The sequence below is a fragment of the Gracilinanus agilis genome, chromosome 2, assembly GCF_016433145.1.
Source record: "Gracilinanus agilis isolate LMUSP501 chromosome 2, AgileGrace, whole genome shotgun sequence".
NCBI lineage: Eukaryota > Metazoa > Chordata > Mammalia > Didelphimorphia > Didelphidae > Gracilinanus > Gracilinanus agilis.
The window spans coordinates 431,583,923-431,608,880 of record NC_058131.1 but is presented as its reverse complement, the minus strand read 5'-3'; the positions used below and the strand labels follow the sequence as shown (position 1 = coordinate 431,608,880).

The following is a 24,958-nucleotide window of genomic DNA, read 5'->3' as shown; positions in this document are numbered from 1 at the left end:
AAGCGCTTGTGACCAGTTTTCATTATTTTGGGAGGGTCCGGATGCTTGTTTGTTCTCCTCTTCTGTTTGCTTGGTTGTCTGGATTTTCTCTGAGTAAAAGTTGTCCAGTGTTAAAGATTTCTTCTTGTTGTTGTTTATCTTTCTCTTCTGGGCTTCCTGATTCTGGGTTGCCATTGTTAGCCCAGCCCCTTCTCAGCTTTATCCTCGGGCTCAGGGTCTGTCTGCGCTCTTTAGGCTCCTGAGGTCTCAGGTCTGGTTGTTCTCAAGGTCAAGCCCCCTGGTGGACTCCCTTGCTTGATCCTCTGCTGGAGACTCCTTTACAAGTCTCAGGGCACTGCTTCCACAGTTGTATATCTGTCTGCACTGGTTCCCCACTCAGGGTTTCAGAGCCTTCACTCACGCAACCGTGCCTGTGTCCACCTCCACTTGCGCCTGCGCTCAAAGTCTGTGTGCGTTCTTTAGCCTTTTGCGGTCCTAAGTCTTGCTGCTCTCAGGAACGGGCCCTAGAGCTGCCAATGACTCAATGGGTGCCCCAAACTTGCTCTATTTCTCTTGAGCTGGCTTTCGCGTTGTAGGTGGTGTGGGGGGGGGGGGGGGGGAGAGGTTGCTCAGCTCGCAAATTAGTGAGAGCTGTTTCACCCCTTTATAGCATGGAAATGCCCCAATTCCCTGTACCTTCCAAACTGCGCCCTGTTGTGGGGTCCCTCCGCTCATCTGGATTTGTTTTTGTGTCCCCTTGAGGAGTCCTGTATGTTTCGGTTAGGAGAGGTTAAGCGCTGCTTTTTACTCTGCCGCCATCTCAATCAGGAAGCCCCTGGATTAAAATTTTTTAACCAACAGATAGAGTCACTTAATAGTTGTTTAAAATTGGCAGAATCACTGCATACTCCGATTACAAAAATTGGTTCTGATACTGATGTTATCCTTATCACAATGGCACAAAAATAAGATCAAATGTTACTTGTACAGTATCTATTGTGGCAAATGAATTTCACAAATTTTATGAGAAAAAGTGATAATCATATTCCTAATCCCAAAATCTTGCAAATTATAAATGTAAGGGGCAGCCGGGTAGCTCAGTGGATTGAGAGTCAGGCCTAGAGACGGGAGGTCCTAGGTTCAAATCCGGCCTCAGACACTTCCCAGCTGTGTGACCCTGGGCAAGTCATTTGACCCCCATTGTCCACCCTTACCACTCTTCCACCTAGGAGCCAACACAAAGAAGTTAAGGGTAAAAAAATATACATATGACTGTAGCTCTGATTGTTTTTTTCAAAAATAACATCATTACACCTTATTGATGATGCTGTGAATACTTTCACTGCTGCATCAAATCAAGAAAAAGCAGAAGCTATATTAGAAAATCGTGTCATATTGACATGGGCATTGTGCAGAGATGGCAGGGACCCTATACCCCCCCTTAACTCAGGCAGGCTGGGAACAGGGAAATTCCCTTTCCCCTTCCTGTCCTTGTGACCCCAAGGCAAAGACCATTATCCTTGGATGTCCTTTAAGTAGACATAGACAAAAGAGATATACCTCTAGGTCACACCTTGATAGTCTAAGCCCTGAGGATCTCAGACAGACCCCTCCACACCAAATACCTGAGTGTCACATGTCCACACTCTTGTAAAGGATACAATAACCCCTGAACTGGGGCATCAGGGGAACAATCCCTATAGTTGCTCCACTCATGCTGTCTTGCTGGCCATTAATCTTTTCTTACTAATAAATCTTTCTTTTTACTTTTAAGCTAAGTTTGGAGTCCTCTCATTCTTGAGAAAGGTTTCCTTCCCGAACCCAGGTGTTCTCCATTTGCACCCCTATAACAATATTAATGCAGACACAGTGTAGTTTTTTTTTACAGAAAGTAAAATTGACTACAGTTAGTGTCAATGTGGAATCTAGAGATCCCAAACTTGTGGCCTAGTGAGATCTGATGAACCCTAAGTTTTAGGAATGACACGTGCTTAAGATCATAGCACAGACTTATAACATTTGTGACTCAATATATGTTGTTTATCTGGTTGTTTAAAGGCTGCAAAAATTAAACCAATGCAAGATACAGAACTTGTTCTTTTGTTTCACACCACATAGAATGCCATCTTGCAAAGTCAAAAGAAAAATTTTATTTGCTCTCACAATCTTCCTAGATCTCTATCTGAGGGAATTTCAAAGGTAAATGGCTTAGTAGCCACTGCTTTTCAGGAAGCAGTTAATTAGCACTCAATACTACATCAGAGTGCAAAATTTTGTGAACCTCAATTATCTATACAAATCAATGAAATTAACTGGCACTGCAAATCGTGTGCTCCTTATTCTGACACTCCTCAAGGAGGTAACTGCAGAGTTGTAAGACCTGCACAATTGTGGCAAAGGGATGCATTACAATATGCTCCTTTTGTAAAAATGAAAAATAGATTTATGATTAGAGATAATTACTTTCATGCTGTATAGGCTAAAGCTCAAAATTGAGAAGTATGCAATGTTATTGCACATCTTTTAAATAATCTTACACATTTGGCCATCCCAAAACAGTTAAAAAATCGGAATAATGCTTATACCAGTAAGAAATGGGCAAAATTGGACAAATCATGGAACATCTCTTTTAAGGCTGGTATCCCAGAAAATTCTAAAAGACAATCAATTGGAAAAAGAGCTAAAAGAAATTTAAAAGCCCAAATTCAAAAACAAAAAGGATATTATCAGACAAGAAAAAGACCCAATAAGTTTTTTTCATTCCAGGAGGAGATTTTGCTTCTATTTTCACAGATATCAGGAATGCATGGAAGAAAACCAATCATCAAGCATTCCCAGAGAAGACCAACCCAGAGAACAGAGAAAGCAGATGTCTGTCCAGCACCAACCACAAGACAGCACAGCCACCAGAAAACCACACCCAGAAAAACAGCAGAAGAACAAATAAGACACAGCCACTGACTTAAGAACAGGTCTAATGAACTATCCACACAGATGAACTTTTACTAAGAGACAGTTTACCTGCAAAAGACCATTATTAATTTGCTTACAGACATTTTATTCTAAAAGTATATGGGTTTTTCCAGTGGAATTGTTTGTCGGTTAAGGGGGGGTTAGGGGAGTTTGGGGGAGAAGGAAAGTACATGAAATATGTAACTATGGGGAAATATGCAAAATTAAAAGAAAAAAGAAAAGTATATGGGTTTTTGTTGTAAGATCAACTCTTTTCATGTACCTAAAAACTTCAAATTGTATTGTACAATGTATATCTTGCAATTATTTTGTTGGATTTGTTCCATGTTAATTTGATCTGAAAACAAATTTTATAATTGGAAATGTGTTATCAAGAAGTAAATAAGGTAATCTGAGTGGGTCAACGAAGGCAATTTGGGTGTGAGGAAAGATAAAGGGGATATTAGGTGATTATAAGGTGATTGGAGGAGGAATGAAGGTAAGGGAAGGTATATAGGAGATAAAGGAAATGGGGTATGTAGGAGAGGGCAGCTCAAACAGGTTGATTCCCAGAGGCTTGAGACAGAGAATACAGGGAGGAAACTAGGGCCAGTAAGAAATGTTTAGATTTTGGCTGGAGGGTTTCTCTTGTTAGTTTCTGGTCTCTTGAGGGAGGAGTCAAGAGGGCCCCTCCCTGCCAGTCAAACTGATGGCTGGAAGGAAGTTACTTCCTGCCAAGATGGATGCCCCCAGTTCTCTCAAGAAATAAAAAGAAACTGATTCCTTCCCTCTTTAGCCCTTGTCTCAATTTTCGACTCAATGATTCACCAGAGGCTTTGAGTAGGTAACAAGGGGATTTATTAATCTCAGGTTAGTCAAAGGGAAAGAGGTTCAAGATTTTCTAACTGTTGCTAGGGAGAGAGGGGTGATGGTGGGGGATGGGTCGCGGAGAGGTTTAGTCTGAGAGAGCCTGCTCTCCCAGTCTGGAGATTTGACTGCCTTTTAAGTAAAGTCCTTATTAAACCACTAAAACTAGGGGTAACTTATTTGAGGATACTCTACTTGTCTATAGAAACTAAAACCCACAATGTTCAATCACCAAGCCCCCACTTCCACCCCGGGGCCCAAAGGAAATTCAGGGGAAGGGAAGGGAATATAGATGGAGAGATCAGGGAGAGGTCCAGAGAAATGAGATAGGTTTAAATTTCCCCAAGACAAATAAGCACAGGCCAAGGTGGAAGCAATTAGGCCAAAGCCAAGCCAAAAGGCTGCAGCTAACAGGCTAAGCCAAAGCAAAGCCTCCAACCACAGCAAGAGCCAGAAGGCAAAAGCCCCATCAGTTGGAACCTCTATTTATAGCTTTAAGTTCCAACTGACTTTCTGAAGATTCTAAGACTTCTGACTTTTTGTGACCGTTAGAAATTACAGAAACAAAAAGTTTCTGTTAGCCACCTTGCATTACAAATGTCAACAGTACATTGGATAGTTTACTTGCAACAGAATTTGTTTATGTTGTCCAAAATGTATATGTGATAATTGTCTTAACCAGTTTATTCACAGTCTTCAAAAAAAAAAAGTATGTCTTTACTAGAATTAGGCTTGTATAAAAACCTATTTGGCTTGAAATTGCATTTAACCAAATATATATATCTTTTAATTGTAAAGAGGATAATTGTAAAGAGGTTCAGTAACCAAATAGAAGGTTATAATTTGGGAATATTAGTATTTTTTTAATATGCATTGTAAAAGAGTGCCTTTTCTGTATTTTTTCCCAGTCAACAGCATTGCTGTACTATTGTTTGTTGAAAAGCTTTTACCTGGTGAAAAATCTTGTGCACTCAACACTGTGAAACATGGTTGAGTTAAAATAAGGAAACTGATCTCATTTTTGAGTGAGAAACTTTTGGTTGACTAAAACATTGCCACATGCAATGTGAACCATGAGTTCAAAATTTTTATTATTAATTTTGTTTTTATTTACAATATGACATTTGAAATATCTTTTGCTTTCTTTTTTTCCTTTTATTTTTCTATTTTCTCCCTATATTTTTTATTACTGAAGCACAATGAAGTCAGTATTAAGATTTTGATTTTGTAGATTAAGCTCATTTCATATATTGGACCTATATGTTTACCCAAAAGCTTGAGACTGTAGGAACCTGCAAGTACTTGTTAAATATTATGGGACTGTTACAAATTATGATGCCCTATTCCAGAAGAAGGAATCGTGATAGAGCCATTACATTTTGCCAGAAAGCCCAAGATCTAAAAAGAGACCTGAAATCCATATGAGATGGATGGATATTGGTTGATAAAGTCTGGTAGGAGGTAAAAGTGCTCGGTGTTTTGACAACCTCAAACACAGGACAGCCTTGTAGACTTCCCTTTCACCTCAAACTATAGTCCAGGGGTCAGCAACGAATGGCTCTTGAGCCATATCTGGCTCTTTTGAGGGCCAGATATGGCTCTTTCTGCAGAAGCCATAAAGTCAACCATGGCACAGTAACTAACAGTTTACGCATGACATAGTGCATCACATGATCTTTTCAGTACCTCAACTATCTTCTAAGATAGAAGGCTCCCTCATTGATATTGCCATGCAAGACGAATCCTGGTCTTTAGTTGGGCTTGGTAGGTGTGCTGTGTGTTCTTCCTTTTGCCCTCCTTTTACTCTTTCCACACCTGTTACTGACATCTTGGGGTTCTGTATAGTGATTGATCACTTTTGTCTACATTCTCTACCCCTCTGCCTCTGATTTACATGACTTTATCTCAGTGCCTTCATGGGGTCTGCACTCCCTATTTGTGGGACTGTTATTGTTTTTAACTTTTCTACCTGCTCTTAAAGGGGAACAATAGTCAGATTACATCTTTACATACACTACATTAGTGAGAAGCATTTCTCCCCAGTAGTTGTTTCATTTGATACAGAATGATTGAGTAGGCAGCACTGAAAAACACCTGTACCAGGAAATGTGTGTGATGTGTCCTGGCCAGTTTTCCATGAAAAGGTACCCTCCTCCCCCACTACTTTCTAATGCCTGTACACAAGTCATGTTATTTTCTGTAATCTCCTGATCTCCTACTTAATTTACATGGCCAAATGGCTTAACCAGCAGGCCGGCAGCTTTTTCTTCTCTTGTTGCCTAACTTGAGAGAGGGAAGAGGAAAAAGTATTCTTCCTGAATTTTTCTCTCTTTATTTCAGCAATTTTCTTAGTGTAAAGGAGTTTTATATGTATGTGTGCAGTTATAGCAGTAATACAGTGCCCCATTATGTCTTGTTTTTTGATTAATAATCAAAATAATTTTGATTAATAATAAGCAAAACTATGCAGCACCAGGAGTCACATTTGTACTTTATTCATCATTGGTTAGCACATAATAATGTTATTAAAAATAGTTCAGGGGGCATCTGGGTAGCTCAGTGGACTGAGAGCCAGGCCTAGAGACGGGAGGTCCTAGGTTCAAATCTGGCCTCAGACACTTCCCACCTGTGTGACCCTGGGCAAATTATTTGACCCCCATTGCCTACCCTTACCACTCTTCTGCCTTCGAGCCAATACACAGTATTGACTCCAAGACAGAAGGTAAGGGTTTAAAAAAAAAAATAGTTCAGAGACCTATTGTATTTTAAAAGTGTTGTTCTTACATAAAATACACATATTTACTTGTATTCGGTATTAAACACATTGTACAGCTCTCACAAAATTACATTTTTAAAAATGTGGCGTTTATGGCTCTCACAACCAAAAACGATACAGACCCCTGCTATAGTCCCTTCTATCACTTTAAAGGTCTGACAACTGCCTACAGCCCTGGCTATTAATGGGTAAAATGTTATACTGTTACAAATCTAACAGTACAGGCTTATGGAACATATATTTCAGATTAATTCATACTAATGATTAAAATACATTTTTTAGACAAAAAATTTTATTCTTTTAACTTTTAATCTTTTAATCGCAAGATTTTGTTTTATATTTATTTTCTTTTATTATTTATATTCTACAGTTACTATTTTAACCCTTTTTTTCCTCTTTCCCTTTTGATTTTTCTTTGAATTTTTCAGTTTTCTTTTTGATTTCTTTAATCATCATTTTTTTCTTTTATGAAAAAGTGGGATATAGGAGTCCAAGCAAATATTAATCTTGATAATTCTTTTAGGGGTGCTCAAAAAGGTGACATGATATTTCTTATGATTGGTTTCTGTATCCTTGAGTTAAATTGAACTTTAACCTTGTCAAATTCTGGTCAATTATCTCAGTCTACTTATTTTGCCTATATCCATTAACATCTGTATCAAACAAGCTCATATGAACTCTGGATCTGGGCTAGCTATATCTATTGTCTTAGGATCCTGGCAGTTTGTATCTTGTGATGATTACCTCATAATGTTAATGTATCAGGCCACATGTCTAATTATCATTATCTCTTCCCCCTTTATGGTTGTAACCCCAATAAAAACACCAGTATGTCCAGTAAGGGTTAAGCTCTTGACCACCAGAGCTCCATTCCAGTTAAAGCTCTATTCTACCAGAACTAACTCTACATCTGCTGTCTGACTACTTCATGTAGGAACTTTCTGTCTTTGTGTCTTTAGTCTTGCTTATGTTCTCCTTCCCTTAGACTTTAACCTGCAACCCATTTTTCTCTCAGTTCCTGGTTCCCCTTTCTGAGCGTTCTACCCTCTAGGAACTTTTGTGAAATTGGTGGACATCTTCATTAACTTACTTTTCTCCTTAACAATTAGTTCATTAGGTTGCTAAATCGTGTATGTCAAAAAATAAAGTTGGTTTGGTCACCTAGAAAGTAAAAAGCAACAAGACAAATGACCTGACCAATATATCCGATGTCTCAAAGGAGAGACAGAAGAACTAAAGCTTTCATGGGACAGACTACCCACTCCTACAAAATCACGGAATCCATGTACTGCTGGAAGCCATCGAGGCTATGAGGTTAGCACGGCTACTCACAAGCTCTGACAATCCAGCACGGCAGGTTGTCAGGAGGATGGAAATTCCACATTCACTTTACCCTAAGTGACTCTTTTTACAGTGACATTCACTTGTTTTGAAATTATTGCAATCAATATCCTTATCCGGCTCAAAGGAGACACAGAAAAACAATACAGGTTCATGGCAAGAACAATCACAGCCATAGACTACCCACTATCCCAAAATAAAACCCTGTACAACCCCCTAGAGTATAGAAAATTTCCCCTAGAATCAGCCCAGCAAAAAACCAGCAGTTAGTGAGTTAATGCAAGTTTCTAAAGTTCCCAGCAAGAAAATATCTGGCCTGGGTTTGTTCCCAAACTCCTACAGACCAAAGAAACAGTGAAATACAAGGAAATTAAGGTAATGACAAATTAGCACAGAATCACCCTACCAGAACTGTATTCTTAGTGATCCTATAGCAGAAAGAACACCATAGGAACAAAACTTGGACCAGACTGATATTATTGTATCTTATTGGATGTAATCAACTACCATAACTATCTCCTTGATTGATGATGGGAATGAATAGTATAACGTAACTATATACATAATATAATTAGTTAAAATATAATTAACTATTATGCTTAGCTAGGAACTGATGTACCTTACGGATGGCTGAAAAGAATAAGTTCCAACAAAGCCAGCCTGTAATGAATAATTCTTGACAAGCTTGCTTCTTTGTTTAACCACAGTAAGATAATTAGTAAATGCCAATCGTGTGATGTTTCAAAAGTTAATATGTGATTTTGAATGTATGGGAAGAAAAAAACCTGTATGAGATCATAAAGAAAAGAGGGTATAAAAATTAAAATCAGCAGATGGCAAGAGAAGGAACAACCTCTGCAATTTGACTTGCATTCTGGCTCGTTTTCATTTCATTCTTCGCCACGCCATCCTACCTTCAGAGACCCAACCAAGCGAAGAGCGGGCTCTTCGCAATGTACCAAAGCTAAATCATGAAACTAAAAACTACTAGAATTAGTACTAGCACAAAGAAGGGATTCTGTTGATTTAATTTACTTAATCATGTTTGAAAACTAATAATAAATATGATCTGGCTGAGAAAATCAGATGTTTGCTCTTTTGCCTTCCCCAAAGAAATTCTCATGACTTTGTTTTATTTTTCAGTATATGAATACTAACAATTGAACTTGAATAATGATCACAAAGGAAAAGGACACAATCAGGACATAATTAACTCTTTATTGTTCCAGAAGGAAAGACATGAAACAATACAATGCTACTTGGGAAATTATAATTAGGTTTTCATCCCTGGCAAATCTTATCATCAAAAACAAAACAAAACAAAACAGCTATCCAGTTGTGGACTTTGAAATTGTTTTAAAGGAGAATTCAAAGGACAAAATCATGCATTTTACCTCCTGTGAACTTCTCTACCTCTTCTTTGGCCATGAACTTTTCCCCTATCCACAGATCTGACAGGTAATTTCTTCCATAATCCACTATTTTGCTTCTGATATTATATCTATATCATAAACATTTTGAGCTTACTTTGATACAGTATGACATATTAGTCTATGCCTCACTTCTGCCAGATAATTTTCCAGTTTTTCCAACATTTTTGCCAAGTAGTGAGTTCTTGCCCCAATAACTAGAATCTTTGTGTTTATCAAATACTGTACTCATTTGAATCTGTATACATAAGTTTTTCACATTTTAAAACAGTTCCTTGAATTTTAAGTGCAAACACTAAAAAAAGTATTAATAATTTTCTGAGTCTTTCATATTTATTGAAACACTAGTATACAACACTAGAGTATGATTTTTTTTTTGCACATTCAGTAGCTCAAATGCAAAATTATTTTAACTTAAGTTAAAATATAATACATCTCTGTGGAAAACAATATAGATTTCTGAAAGCAAAGATTGAAATTAATCTTTCCAATTTCACTTTCCAGTCTATTATTACTCAAGATGTTCATGTTCTTGTCCTGGAATGAGCCATCGAATACTTTCAGTCCGAACGGTAGCATACATAATAAAACTAATTAAAAAGAATAAAGAAAATACAAGCAACCAATCCACACTTTTCACCAAAGTGCTGGGAAGAGGGCCTATTTGGTCATCTTCGGTCACTACCACATCATTTCTGGCTTCTATCCCTGAAAGCAAAATCAACAAGTCAGTATTTGGCAGATGAAAACAATGCACACAACTGAATTCCAAAGTCTTTAAAAAAAAAAAAGGGCAAAACTTACATAATTTCCTTTCCTGTTTCTGTGGTTCTTAAAACTTCCATTAGAATAACTACACTTTTACCACATAATTAATGAACAAATCTATATGAATAATTCATCTTCTCAAAGCAAAAATACCATTTTTTTCACTTTTTAAGCAAATATGTAAGCTTTATTTTTAAAGTGAATTTCTAGGGCTCAGTGGATAAAGAACAAGGCCTGGAGACGGAAGGCTCTGTATTCAAATTTGACCTTATACACTTCCAACTGTGTGATCCTGGACAAGTCAGTTAACCCCAATTGCTCCAACCAAGCCAGATTTCACTGCTCCACTTGAACTTTCCCAGGGTACATGGGTTTTATAGGAGACCAATACTTTCTGGGCTCTTCACGTCCAACAGCTAAGGAAAAGGACCTAACTGTCAGCAGTTGCATCCAGAGAGTCCTCTGTGTCATGTCCCTTGCTGAATTCCAAGTTTGGAATGTTTGGAATGACAGCTCCTGTCAGCCTGCTTGGCTAAATCTGCTTTCCTATTTCCCTATTACAAGAGTACCTGCTCACAAAGAGCCCCCATATTCTAATGGGCAAAACAACACCACAAAACTTCAGCTTCAAGTCAGAGGCAAAGATCCTATGGTCCTTGGTATGTGGCAGCAAAAACAGATGACAATGCATGTTCTTTAATATCATTTCTATTGCTGATGTTTCCAATTCTGAACTGTCAATGTCAAGAACTTTATTTACCAATTCCTTACTAGCTGTGGCTACTGAGGAGAAAGGAACTGCAGTATACAGAGAAGCATTTGCCAGGACATACTTCCACTGGGGTTGCTTCCCTAGCTTTGAGGGCTGGGCTGGAAAAGCAGGACTAATGGTCTTGGGTGCTGCCATTCCTAGCCTCTTAGCCATCTGCTTGGAAGTTGATGGTAGTGGTGGCAAGGAAAGTGACCCCCTTTTCCAGACTGCTACAGGTGCTCAACTGGAAGTAAGACTATTCCAAAGCTCTTGGAGTCTTGGACTATCTCCACTGGAGTGTGAATAGAGGTGGTAGTAGGATGGTATCCAGAGTTTGACTTGCCTGGCCCATGCTGCCTCCTCAGAGTAGCTTGCTGCCTCAGCTAGACTAATCTGCCAGCCCTGTAACAGGATTCTCTATTCTCACAATTGTGTTCTGAGTGTTTTCAAACTTTTAAACAACACTTGTAAGGTTTTTTCTACATTTAAGCCCCAAAGTCAAGCTCTCTAGGATTAGTATGTATGATATTTTTTAAAGCCTACAAATAAACATTGTACCAAAAAAATACAAAACTCAGATCTTCATTTTTCAGTTAGACATACAAAGTTCTAAGAATCTAACATATGTACTCTTTTCAGAAAGAATCAATGCTGTCCAAGGACAAGAAATCAAAGAGGAATCAATGCAGTGATCAACCATGATTCCAGAGGATCAATGACAAAAAAGTCCAGAGAGGTGATAAGACTACTGTGTAAAATGAGATACATATTTTTGGACATGATCAATATGGGAACTTATTTTGCTTGACTGTACTTATTTATTACAAGGGTTTTGCTTTCTTTCTCTTCCCAACCCTCAGCAAAGGGAGAGATAGGGAAAGAATATTAGAGTGAAATGTATAATAATTGAAAAAAAATTTTTTAAGAATTAGCAGCTTTGTGAAATTAAGGAATTAAAATCTTCTTGGGGGACAGGGAATCAAGACACCTTTTTTAAGGACAGAATTGCTGAAATTTGTGCGCCAAAACTTTGAGGGTCAGATATAAAAATGAGGCTCTGGTATATATATAAAGCATATGATAAAATGCCAGACATAATCATATTAAAGCTTAGAAAGTTTATGACAGTTCTGTTGATAAAAAATGTTATCATTTTTTAATGAAAATTTCAATTTTTTAATTTACCAATTATGAAAGATTTTAATAGATGACTTCTAAGGCTCCTTTTGGTTTTAAAGCTATAATCCTATCAGTAAATTCCCTTTCATCCCGGGTCAGTTCACCTATCTTCTGGCCACCACAGAACCCTGGGAATATTCTCCAGGGGCTATTTTCTATTCTCATGTTTCCTTCACATGATAGCTGCCCACTTCCTCCTCAACCTCTAAGTTCTCTTCTCCAGTAAATAAATGACTAAAGGATATGAGCAGGAAGTTTTCAAAGGAAGAGACCTAAGCTATCAATAAATGAGAAGATGCTACAAAATCATAGAGAAATGCAAACTCAATCACATCTAAGGTTCCTTCTCACCCCTCAGATTGGCAAAGATAACAAATGTGCAAGGGAAACATGAGCCCTGTTGGTAGGCCTGTCTAATACTGGAAAGAAATATGCTCAAAAGTCACTAATCTACATATATTACTAATTAGGACTATATTCCAAAAATAGGAAAAGGATCCTTGTGGACAAAAATATTTAAAGTGGTGGTTTTTGTAAGGGCAAAAAATAAAATCAAGAGGGTACCCATTAACTCACAAATGACTGAACAAATTATGTATATTGAATAAAATGGAATATTGTGCTTAAAAAATTATTAATGAGACACTCTCAGAGAAACCTAGGAAGGCTTATATGAACAAATACAACTGAAGTAAGCAAAACCAGGAGAATAATTTACATTACAACATTGTAAACACAAACATCTCTAAAAGATTTAAAAACTGTGATCAGCACAACAACCAACCATGATTCCAGAAGGCTGATATCTCTGCTATCCACCTCCTAACAGGCAATGGATTTAAAATAACAAATATGTTTTTGGACATGGACAATGTGGAAATTTGTTTTGCTCAACTACACATATCATGGGGATTTTTTTCTTTTAAATAGGAGTCATGTGGGGAAGATAGAAATAGGATCTTCCTCCATCTCCCTCCATCAAAATGAGAAGAAAATAGAAGACCAGAAGAAATCATAAACATGTAGTGCAGCTTTGAAAGTTACATGTTGAATCTATTTTATAATTTAAAAGTGAGCTCTACATAATAGAATATGCAGTTTTGTGTACAATCACCTTTCTCTATGCCACAACATATATAAATATATTAATTTTATTTGGTGGTGTTCAGAATTTTAAAAAGATAAAATTGGGGGGGAAGGGAAAGAAAAGAAAAAAATATGTCCCCCTCTTCACTGTAAAGGCAAGGGACCATAACTGTAAAATACCACAATGCCCCATAGGGTATGTTGGTCAGTTTTGCCGAACTCCTTTTTTTCCTCTTTCCTTTTTAATCTTTTTTACAAGGGAAGGTAAGGAAGAGATATACTAGAAATTAAAGTGATGTAATATCAAAAAGCAGCAATAAAAAGAAAAAGAAAAAATTTTTCAATTGGTTTTCCAATCTAACCACTAAACTAAAACTATCTACTACCACCCCAACAAAGTCCCACTCCAATTCTTTACTGTGGCATAGAAAATGACCCTAATGTTCTAGAAGGTAACACTAATTAAATATATGGCCTGACGGGTTCTATGATGCTAGAAGGATTAAGTATAGTCCTGATAGGAGACTGATGTCCAAAGACAAGCCTAGCTTTGTTCAGAAAAATTCATTAGGGGGCAGCTGGGTAGCTCAGTGGATTGAGAGCCAGGCCTAGCGACTGGAGGTCCTAGGTTCAAATCTGACCTCAGACACTTCCCAGCTATGTGACCATGGGCAAGTCACTTGGCCCCCATTGCCTACCCTTACCACTCTTCTGCCTTGGAGCCAATACACAGTATTGACTCCAAGATGGAAGGTAAGGGTTTTAAAATAAAAAAAAAAAAAAAGAAAAATTCATTAGTAGGAGGAAGATGGCCACTGAATGATAGAATCTTTGGTCACTGAATTAAAAAACATACAGACTCTTCCTACATGATAAGTACAGAATGTTGCAGAATGGAAGACAAGAGGGCAGAGAGGGCAGAATTTTTAGACTTTTTTTAAACGTTAACATTTTTAAACATTAGCTAAACTGTTGCCATTCTAAATATGAGACATTTACATAGTAGGCATTCAACTGGAAAAGGGTAATTTTATTGCTTTCATCATTATTATAAGTAAACCAGAACACAAAAGGAAATAAAAAGCAAACAAGGACAGCTCAAGAGTACTCCTTAGAGACAAAGAAAGGATTTAGCATTACTTTTACATATGTAATTGGCAGCAAGAAATATTTCATGGGACACTTGGTTACTTTGTATTACAATGCTCCTAATAAGCATTTACAAAAAGGTCACTATCAAGATAACTCCTTTGATAAGCTATTTTTAAAATGTTCACAGGGTACCAGGAACTATACTTGGCAAGAAGAATATAAAAACAAAAAGTGAAACAATCTCTGTCATAGAGGACCATGAAATCAGAAGAGCAATTCTATGAATATCTCAGTAATACTGATTCTCCAAACTCTTTCTTCTGGACTACTTTCTGACTTTGGACTTGATGTTAGGGCTAGGTTCTTCACTTATGAAGATTAGATCTAGGTTCGTCCTGATACTGCTTTCTTCTGACACTGAGTGTTGAGTTATTCCAGGATCCCAAGGACAAGAAGGAGCTCTGCAAGATTTCAGTGCTTCAAAAGTGGTCTGATCCAAGGCAAAGTATGATTACTCCCCTTCCTCATCCCTCTTTTCTAAGGTCTACAAGTTCCTGACCTGGGTTTCTGTCTGTGCAACCTTAGAACTACTGCTAGACTCCATCCCTATCAGCCAAATGGGAAGCTCCACTAGTCTGGGACTAGTGCTTTGCTCCTGGACTCTAAGCTGCTTACTTACTGCTGCTGCTTGCTTCTGAACTTCCTCTTTTCTTGGTGCATGATCTAAGACCTCTATCCAGGAAGGAAATCTCTGTATAATGGTCACCTAAATTCAACCTGAATCTATGACCTGGAACTGGGTAGTGAACAACAAAATTGCTAGTTGGCACCCGTCTCTACTACAATGCCTTAGAAGGGTATCGGTCTGGTGGTATCACAGGATAGGTCTAAGACTTCCCTTTGCCCTGGTGTACAACCTGGGTGCTAAAGTGTTCCTAGTCCAACCTGTCCAGCATCTACAAACTTCTATCTGCCTATGCTGAGCTAGGCTAAATTCACTGTGACATTTTCTGAATTTCCCCAACAAGATTCAGTCTATTACATTTCTTAGATTTGTTTGGAGGAGTTTTATGGAGGATAGTTCAGCTGTACTGTTTCTTACTATTCCACCACCGTGGCTCCATCCCCAACTTTAAGCTTTAAAAGTTTAAAACTGAACTCAAACTTGTGGGACACCCTCTTTAAATGATGACTTTGATTATACACATGCACTGAAGTTTTGTAAATGAGCATTGCTCTAGGATTAAAGGGCTCTACTATTAGATCCACATCTCCAGCAGCTTGCCTATAAAAGGAAACCATAAGAGGAATCCAAATTACAAGAGATCTGAAAACTTTTTTTAATTGTTAAAGGATTTGAAAACTAAATATTTTTGAAAAATTACAGAAAGCTGGTTGAGCAAAGGAAGCAAAAACCACAGTCATTAAAGATATTTATCTAGAATACATTATTATTACATACCTGTCTGATTAAAAATGAAGGCTTTTAGAGTTTCCAGAGTCCGATCTGTATGATTAAATCTCGCCATTGGTTTAGCTCCTTGAAATAGCAAGATGTTGGGAACCGCAACAGTACCAAACCGGGTGGACAGACTATTTTTAAAAAAGGGTTATTTCACAAAGAAGAATAAATAATGGGCTTTATAAATACAATCTCAAATATCTGATGGAAATAAAAGAGGCAAAAAGGCTAAGTGCACAGGTATCAAATTTAAATAAAAATGGGAGCCACAAAAGCCTACTAAGGATCTCTACAAGTTCAAACTGACTTAGAAAACCAGGTATTAATATTATCTATGTTTTATTGTATTTTCATGGATTTCATTAATTTATTATTCATTCATTTCATTCATTCATATGTATTATTCATGTATTTCATTCTATTTTATTGTTAAGCATTTCCCAATTACATTTTAATCTGAAGCCACAATAAGGAGTGTTGTGGATCATAAGCAGTTCTTAACCATTGTCTGACACCTCTGGAGTAGTGGAGAGAAGATCGTTCTTGGAATAAGAAGGTATCAAGTCCTATCTCTCACATATATATATATATATAATTGTGTGACAATTAGATTGTGAGCTCCTTGAGGGCAAGGACTATATTTGTCTTTCTCTTTATACTTTAACATGGTACGTAGAACAAATGCTTGTTGCCTTGACTATGAGAAAGTTACAAATGAACCATTGATCTTTATTTGGTGGAGAGATTTTTCCCCACCCGGAATTCCCTACAAGGATGAAATCAAAGGTCTAGACCAGCATTGGCGAAGTACTGATATGTGTGCCAGGCTGGCACAGTGGGGGAGCTGCTCCATTCCCCCTATTCCCAAGGCCCAAGGACATTTTTTTGTATGCCCCACCCTTCTGTCCAGCTGCCTAAAGGGAGCACTTCCTCCCTCCTCTCTCTAGAGTAATGCAGAGGTGGGGCTCATAGGCAGCCTGAAGTTGCAGTTTGGGCACTCAAACTCAAAAATGTTAACCAACTCTGGTCTAGACCCACTTATCCCCAAAAAGAAGAATTAGTTTCCTACAATCAAAGGAAATTCATTCCATTCAACTTATAAATTTATAGGCTCTTTGAGGCATCAGTTGTTACAACTTAAGCATCATCTATACACTCATCCCCAAATTGATCATCTTAATTACTAACTCCTTTGGTTACAAGGATTAATTCTTTTGTTATTTAAGAATTTGATAACTATAAGCAATTAGAATAGTGCAGGAACCAAAACTCAAGATACTGAAACAAAGCTCACAACTTTTGCAGAACTGGCAATGGCACAGTTAAATTACATTTTGCCTTAACAATAATCTCATTAAATAATGCTCATTAAAAATCAGGCCAATTATTAAAAAGGCTAGTTTGAGTTAGTGAAAAACTTTCATTATGGAATATTTTCAAAGAAATCTACTTTCCTCTCTTTTCAAGTCACAATGTAACTTGCAATAGTTAATAAACAAAAAGTATTATTAAGTATAGATCCTAGCTTTTATTTTCTTTTAGGGATCTTCCAATGAGGGACTTTATCACTGCAGCTCATTTCTCTACCAATAATACACCAATCAACAACCTCTTTAAAACTTGCTACAAGTCCCTTAAGATCTACCTACCTTATGACCCTGAGAAAAATGAGGAGATAAGACTAGATCAGGGGTGTCAAATTCAATTAGAAACTGACTCCTACAGGCCACATATTCAGAAAACCACAAATTAACATTTTTTTACTATATTTTTTATTTATTTTGTTAAACATTTCCTAATTACATTTTTTACAAAATCACCTTCTGTCTTAGAATTCATATTAAGTATCGGTTCCAAGGCAGAAGAGTAAAAAGGGCTTGGCAATTTGGGTTAAGTCATTTGTAGGGCCACAGAGCTAGGAAGTGTCAGAGGCCATATTTGAACTCAGGACCTCCCATCTCCAAGCCTAGCTCTCTATCCACTGTGCCGCCTTGCTTCCCTTTCCTCCCTCCTTACCTTTTAATCTAATTTGGGCCTCACTTGGGAGTTTTGCTGGCCATGGGGAGTTTGACACCTTTGAGTCTCTTCCAACTCTTAAAATGATCTATAAAAAGTCACAGAATCAAATTTTCTTACATATTCTCTAATCCTCATCAATAAGCACTTTGTTTTCTACATCTCTAATATATTTCTCATGTATTATTGTGCATTACAATTATCTGTATGTTTTTTATCCATCTCCTAGACTAGGAGATCCACAAAGACAAGGAATATGTCTTATCTAAACTTTTATATCATCCAAACCTAGTACTAATACACTAGTACACTGTAAGCATTTAATGTTTCTTAATAAGTTGTTAAAGATCTATTACTATAATGTATGGCCCACATCAAGTTGCTTACCACCTCCAAGTGAGGAGAGAGAAAGGGAAAGAGATGATTTGGATTGTATAATTTTGGAAAATATATGTTGAAAATTATTATTACAATTATAAGAAAATATCTCTGAAATAAAAATAAGGATTTATTTGTACACATTAACAACTAATGTGAACAGATTTTCAAAATTAGTTTCATCTTTTAAAGTCAAATATTTAATCTGCATTTTTGTTTAATCCATTATTTAAGAATAATGAAATATATAAAGAAATAAATCCATTATTTATTTCTTTATTCATAGTATAAGATAAACTTCAGCCCAAGCTGAGTAACAAACTCAGAACTAGCACAAATTAGTAAAATTTTATCATGCTTTCTAGTTTTCAAAATGCTTTTATCACTAGACCCTAAAGACACAGATTTCAAAGCACTTTGCAAAACTTAAAAAGCTTTATAAATGTCAGTTATGATCAGTGTGAAAGGCAGTAAGGTGGCTAGAATGCCAGCCTATAAATCAGAAAGACCTGGGTGTAAAGCTTCCCTCTGCTACATTCTAGCTATTTAACCCTAGTCAGATAAGTCACTTCACTTCTCAGGGTCCCTAGGCAATAAATTATAGAAGAGGTGCTGATTCGCTTTGGTAGAGAAAGTTTACTCATCAGGAGATTATACTATTCATACTAATAAAATAACAGCTCTGTTAATTTAAAAAATTTAAGGAAAAATATGTTAACACTTGAACAAGGTTAGTCATGTATTTTATAAGTCAAAAATTCAATGAATACTGAGCAGTTGAACATTTTATTCTTTGAAAAATCAAAGCAATACGAAATACGTCCAAAATGCTACAACTTAGGGGAGGGGACAGAATTAAAGATAAACTACGTAAAAATCTACTAAATAAATACATATTTTATTAGATATCTCTGTAGCTATGGCATCTAAATATTAACAAATAGGTATTTTAAGGTTCAATTTTTCAACTATAAGAGACGCTACATTTCTGATTATTTCTTTTCTTTTCTTTTTTCTTTTTCTAAACTCCTACCTTCCATCTTGGAGTCAATACTGGGTATTGGTTCCAAGGCAGAAGAGTGGTAAGGGTAGGCAATGGGGGTCAAGTGACTTGCCCAGGGTCACACAGCTGGGAAGTGGCTGAGGTCAGATTTGAACCTAGGACCTCCAGTCGCTAGGCCTGGCTCTCAATCCACTGAGCTACCCAGCTGCCCCCTCTAATTATTTCTTAAAACAAGTCTTGAAGGAACTTAAAAGGATAACATACAGATGAGAAATTACGCTTCAAATGGCATCAAAAAGAGTAAAATCTCTTTAATAAACCTTTTCAATATTCAACAACTTTCAATATTAAAATGAAAAAATGAGCCTTACTTAGTCAATCTGACCTAAGTTCAGATCGCACCTCACAAATTCACAAATGCTCCAAACAACTCTAATGATCTGCTTGGGTGGAGATTTTCTCAACCAGAAGTTTCCTACACCATTAATTTACAAATCGAATCCAAAAAATGTAAACTGATACCCATGTCTTTTTTCTCTATCCTTAACCAGTTAATTTCCTATATGTAATCATTAAAACAAACTTTTTTTAGGAAGGAGAGGTAGAAGGGTGAGGGTTTTAGATCTATTATTTGTATCATATAGAATACTCAAAGAAAGATAACTCCCTCTACTACTGTTGACAACTGTTCTACAACTTAGGAGTTTGAAGTTGTCTGTGGAATTGAGAGGTAAAGAAACATGGCCAGAGTCACAGAGCAAAACTTCCTGACTCCAGTCATTTCTCTGTCACTAAGACAAACTATCTTTATCAACTTAATTCATAAAATATAAAAAGCACTTGATAAAAGATTACCTGCTGTGCTGAGAAGCATCCAATGCCAAAAAATGAAGAGATGGAAATGCTCGTGGTAAAGAATTAAAATGTGGGGCCAGACTGGCAGAGAAGCGACACCAAGGAGTATAAAATAAGACTAATGTACAATCACTACTGTTTGGGTTTAAAAATTCCATCAGGTCCTGTGACAAGAGAAAACATATATATTAAGGATTTGATAAGAAAGGCCAGCTGTAGAGTACAAATGATACAAACACGTTCCTTTTAAGCCTTCTTGTCACTCTCCTTTACCAATGAAGTTATTCTGGAATTTTGCATAAATCCGTCAATATCCATTTCCAAACTATATGGATCTACTTTCAGATTGTGTCATCCTAATCATCGAAAGTAATGTTCACTTTATCAGTTCTCAGATTCAATAGCTGATCTGAGTTGATATGGACAGAGATGATGATCATCTTACTAAAGATTCTTTTGATGAAAATTTATTCCAATTCAGGAGCCCTGAAATCATTCAGGTAAGACAGTGAAATTTTTATATCCCATCAGTATTCACACTGCAGTACATTATTCTCTTCTGGCTACTAAGAGTCATCAAATAAAACTGAATTTTCCTTGACAGATAGAATATGTCACTGCTGATCCACACAGTGGAAAATAGAAATCAATGTACTCTCCCATTCACTTTTATATCAGCTAAGAATAGCCTTTGGAATGAGTTCATTTTTATATATGTAGCTCTTAAACTCTTTTTTAAAGCATCAAAATAAAAAATTCTTATATAAACTACTAGCTGATTTTCTCTTAAAAATCATTACTTTCCACAAGTGTAGGTTCACCAATAACACAAATATGTTTTAAACAATTATCTTACATAATCTTACCCACCACTAAAAATGAAATATTAGTTCTAATACTCTGTGAAAAAAGTAAAAACTCCTTGTAGTTTCATATAGCTCTTATAGAGAGAGAGCTGTTATTCTCCCGGGGACTAATTATGCCATGTTAATATGTATGAATGCTACATGTTAAAATGGAAAAAATTCAGGCCTTCATTAAAAACATTTTCCTATGCCTTCGGGTTTCGAGGTGAATTGTGCTTGACCTCTGGAAGATCTTCCCCAATCTCAAAATGCTTCAAATACCAGCTCAATGATGAACTATATATCTCTACAGTTCATACAGAAATTTTCATAACTAGGTGACTGGCTAAAAGGTGATTAATATTTTTAACACAGTAATTCATGAAAACCATCTATTAATAGTGTAAATGGGTTATAATTATGGCTCTTTTGTAATACCAAATATTTCAAAAAATTCAGTCAGCGAAGGAAAAGAACAGTATACTTATTCCCAGTATAATTCTGACACTGACAACTTGTTTATAATTTGACACAGGCATCATGGTATAGTGAAAGGGATACATGTCTGAAGATATTGAGGAAAATCCTAGTTTTGCCATTTACTTGGTTTATTATCTTGGCAAGTCATTTAACCTTTCTTAGCCATTTCCATTTTTTCTTTCTTTTTTTTTTTTTAACCCCTAACCTTCTGTCTTCAAATTGACACTGAGTATTGATTCCAGGACTGAAAAGCAATAAGGGCTAGGCAATGGGGATTAAGTGACTTACCCACAATCAGTTAGCCAGGAAGTGTCTAATGTTTCCACTTTTTAAAAATAAAAGTATTAGATTAAGTGGCTTCTACTATGATATAATAATATTTCACCGTGTCACCTTAAAGCAGTGATTCCCAAAGTGGGCGCTACTGCCCCCCGGTGGGTGCTGCAGCGATCCAGGGAGGCGATGATGGCCACACTTTTTTTGTATTACATTCTATTCTGAGTTCAATAAATAGTTTCATAATTTCCAGGGGGCGCTAAGTAATATTTTTTCTGGAAAGGGGGCGAAAAAAGGGGGCCAAAAAAGTTTGGGACCACTGCCTTAAAGTGACTAGATTCAGAGAACAGTTTTTTTGTTTTGTTTTTTTCCTCACTTTTTATCTAATATTATAATTCAGATTCAATTAAATGGCTTCCTTCCTCCTTCTTCATATGTACACAGGTGCAATTACCAAACATTCAATACACTTAGAAACAAAGAATAAAGCATTTTCTTCATGAGTACTAGTCAAGTCAAAAGAAAAAATTTGGGGGGTAGGACAAGCAAAACAAAGGTTAAAACAATATGCTACTTACCTGTGAAACATTTAGAATTTGTAAAGTGAAACTTTCTAAGCCAGTAACATTTCTCTCCTCACAATTCACCTTTGGAGTCTTTACATTGTCTGTACTATTGGAATCTTCTTTAGATGATGGACTTGTGGGCACAGCTTCAAGAACCAAATTATATTCTTCTCCTTTATCAGGAATATTTGTTCCAGATGTAGTTAGAGAAAAAAGGCTCTCTTGGATATTGCATTTAGAGCCTTCAACTCCAGCATCACAAATGCCAGTATTGAGGTCTGAAATTTGCCTATCTTTTGTCTCTTCTGGAAACACAGACATTAAATGATCACCATTCACTTCATTTCCCAGGGCTGCATAAACGGCTTCACCAGTGTTGTACAGTTCTGTCTGACTAAGATCATGTTGTTCATTACTTAAATAGACAGCCTCTGGACCAAGAGGTACTTCAGTTTCAGTGTGTCCCTGCTTTTCAGACACTGAGACTTCATTCTCCTCTGCAACAACAAAAATTTACATTTGCAATGAAAATATAATTTTAAATAAGTGAGTTCCAAATATATTCATATTATTTGCCATAGAGGACACAATGCTAGACATGGAATCAAGGAGACCTAAGTTCAAATCTTATATCAAACACTTACTAGCTGTGGGACCCTGGGCAAGTAATTTAACTCAAACTAGTATTTGACAAACCCCCAAATCTAAGCTTCTAGAAGAAAAACTTACTATCTGACAAAAACTGCAAAACAGATTAATGAATCTAAGCATGACAAACTTCTCATATCACATACCAAGATAAACTCAAAATGGATATATGATTTAGATATAAAGGGTGATACCATAAACAAATCAGTAGAGCCCAAAATAGTATACCTGTCAGACCTATGGATAAGGGAAGAACTTATAACCGAATAAGACACAGAGAACATAAAGAGATGTAAAATTAAATTTAAAAGGTTTTGCACAAACAAAACCAATGCAACTAAGATTAAAGGGGAAACAACAAACAGGGGAAAAAATTATAAAGTATCTCTAATGAAGGCCTCATTTCTCAAATATATAGAGAACTGAATCAAATTTATAAGAGTACAAGTCATTTCCCAAGTGAAAATCAAGAGATATGAATAGGCAGTTCTCAGAAGAAATCAATCTTTACTCATATAAAAAATGTTCCCAATCACTATTAGTTAGAGAAATACAAATTAAAATTCTGAGATACCACCTCACAACTGTCAGACTGGCTAACATTACAAAAAAAGAAAATGATAAATGTCGGAGGGGATGTGGGAAAATTGGAACACTAATACACTGTTGGTAGAACTTTGAGCTCATGGAACCATGCCCAAAGGGCCATAAAACTGTGCATACCCTTTGACCCAGCAATACCACTACTAAGTCTGTATCCCAAAGAAATCAAAGCTGGGGAAAAGGACCTATTCGTCCAGCAGCTCTTTTTGTGGTGGCAATGAATTGGAAACTAAAGGGATGTTCATCAATTGGGGAACAGCTGAACAACTGTGGTATATGATTGTAATGGAATACTATTATGCCATACAAAATGACAAACAGGACAATTATTTAAAAAAAAATTTTTTTTTAACTTGAAAAGACTTATATGAAGTGATACATAGTGAAGTAAGCACAATCAAGAGAACACTACACATAGTAATAACAATAATGTGTGATAATCAACTATGAATGACTTAACTATTATCAGCAATGCAAGGATCCAAGACAATTCCAAGAGACTCATGAAAAAAAAAGCTATCCACCACCATAGGAGGAAATTGATTGGGAGTCTGAATGCAGATTGAAGCATACCATTTTTCATTTTATCTCCTTCATGAGTTTTTTTCTTGTATAAGTAATATATGTCTTCTTTCACATGATGAACATGGAAAATATATATTGAATGTTAGCACATATATAACCTATATCATATTCCCTGTTCTCCAGGGAAGGGAGGAAGAGAATATGGATTGCAAAATGTCAGAAAATAATTATTAAAACTGTACTGAGGTTTTCCGGGTTAAGATGGCGGCAGACTAAAAAGCAGCGACTTAACCTCTCCTAACCGAAACATACAGGACTCCTCAAGGGGACATAAAAACAAATCCAGACAAACGGAGGGACCCCACAACAGGGTGCAGCATTGAAGGTAAGTGGAATCGGGGCATTTCCATGCTATAAAGGGGTGAAACAGCTCTCACTAAATTGCTCGCTGAGCAACCACCCCGACCCACACACACACACACACACACCCACCTACAACGCCAAAGCCAGCTCAAAAGAAATAGAGCAAGTTTGGGGCACCCATTGAGTCATTGGAAGCTCCAGGGCCTGTTCCTGAGAGCAGCAAGACTTAGGACCCTAAGAGGCTAAAGAACGCACATGGACTTTGAGCGCGGACACGGAGCGCAGGCGCGGGTGGAGGTGGACACAGGCACGGTTGCGTGAGTGAAGGCTCTGAAACCCTGAGTGGGGAACCAGTGCAGACAGATATACAACTGTGGAAGCAGTGCCCTGAGACTTGTAAAGGAGTCTCCAGCAGAGGATCAAGCAAGGGAGTCCACCAGGGGGCTTGACCTTGAGAACAACCAGACCTGAGACCTCAGGAGCCTAAAGAGCGCAGACAGACCCTGAGCCCGAGGATAAAGCTGAGAAGGGGCTGGGCTAACAATGGCAACCCAGAATCAGGAAGCCCAGAAGAGAAAGATAAACAACAACAAGAAGAAATCTTTAACACTGGACAACTTTTACTCAGAGAAAATCCAGACAACCAAGCAAACAGAAGAGGAGAACAAACAAGCATCCGGACCCTCCCAAAATAATGAAAACTGGTCACAAGCGCTT

General features: G+C 37.0%; 1 protein-coding gene across 1 annotated transcript in view; it reads right to left on the bottom strand.

Annotated features, from left to right (window-relative positions):
• Positions 1 to 9,113: 9,113 nt before the first annotated feature.
• The window catches only part of TXNDC15 (thioredoxin domain containing 15), a 24,622-nt gene continuing 8,777 nt past the window's right edge, over positions 9,114 to 24,958 (bottom strand). Inside the window, exons 2-5 of the mRNA XM_044661923.1 lie at positions 22,115 to 22,599; positions 19,936 to 20,099; positions 15,684 to 15,814; positions 9,114 to 10,053 (exon numbers count right to left, since the gene is read on the bottom strand). Of these exons, the coding sequence (XP_044517858.1) occupies positions 9,857 to 10,053; positions 15,684 to 15,814; positions 19,936 to 20,099; positions 22,115 to 22,599 (977 nt within the window). The 3' untranslated portion in view covers positions 9,114 to 9,856. The remainder of the gene's footprint in view (positions 10,054 to 15,683; positions 15,815 to 19,935; positions 20,100 to 22,114; positions 22,600 to 24,958) is intronic.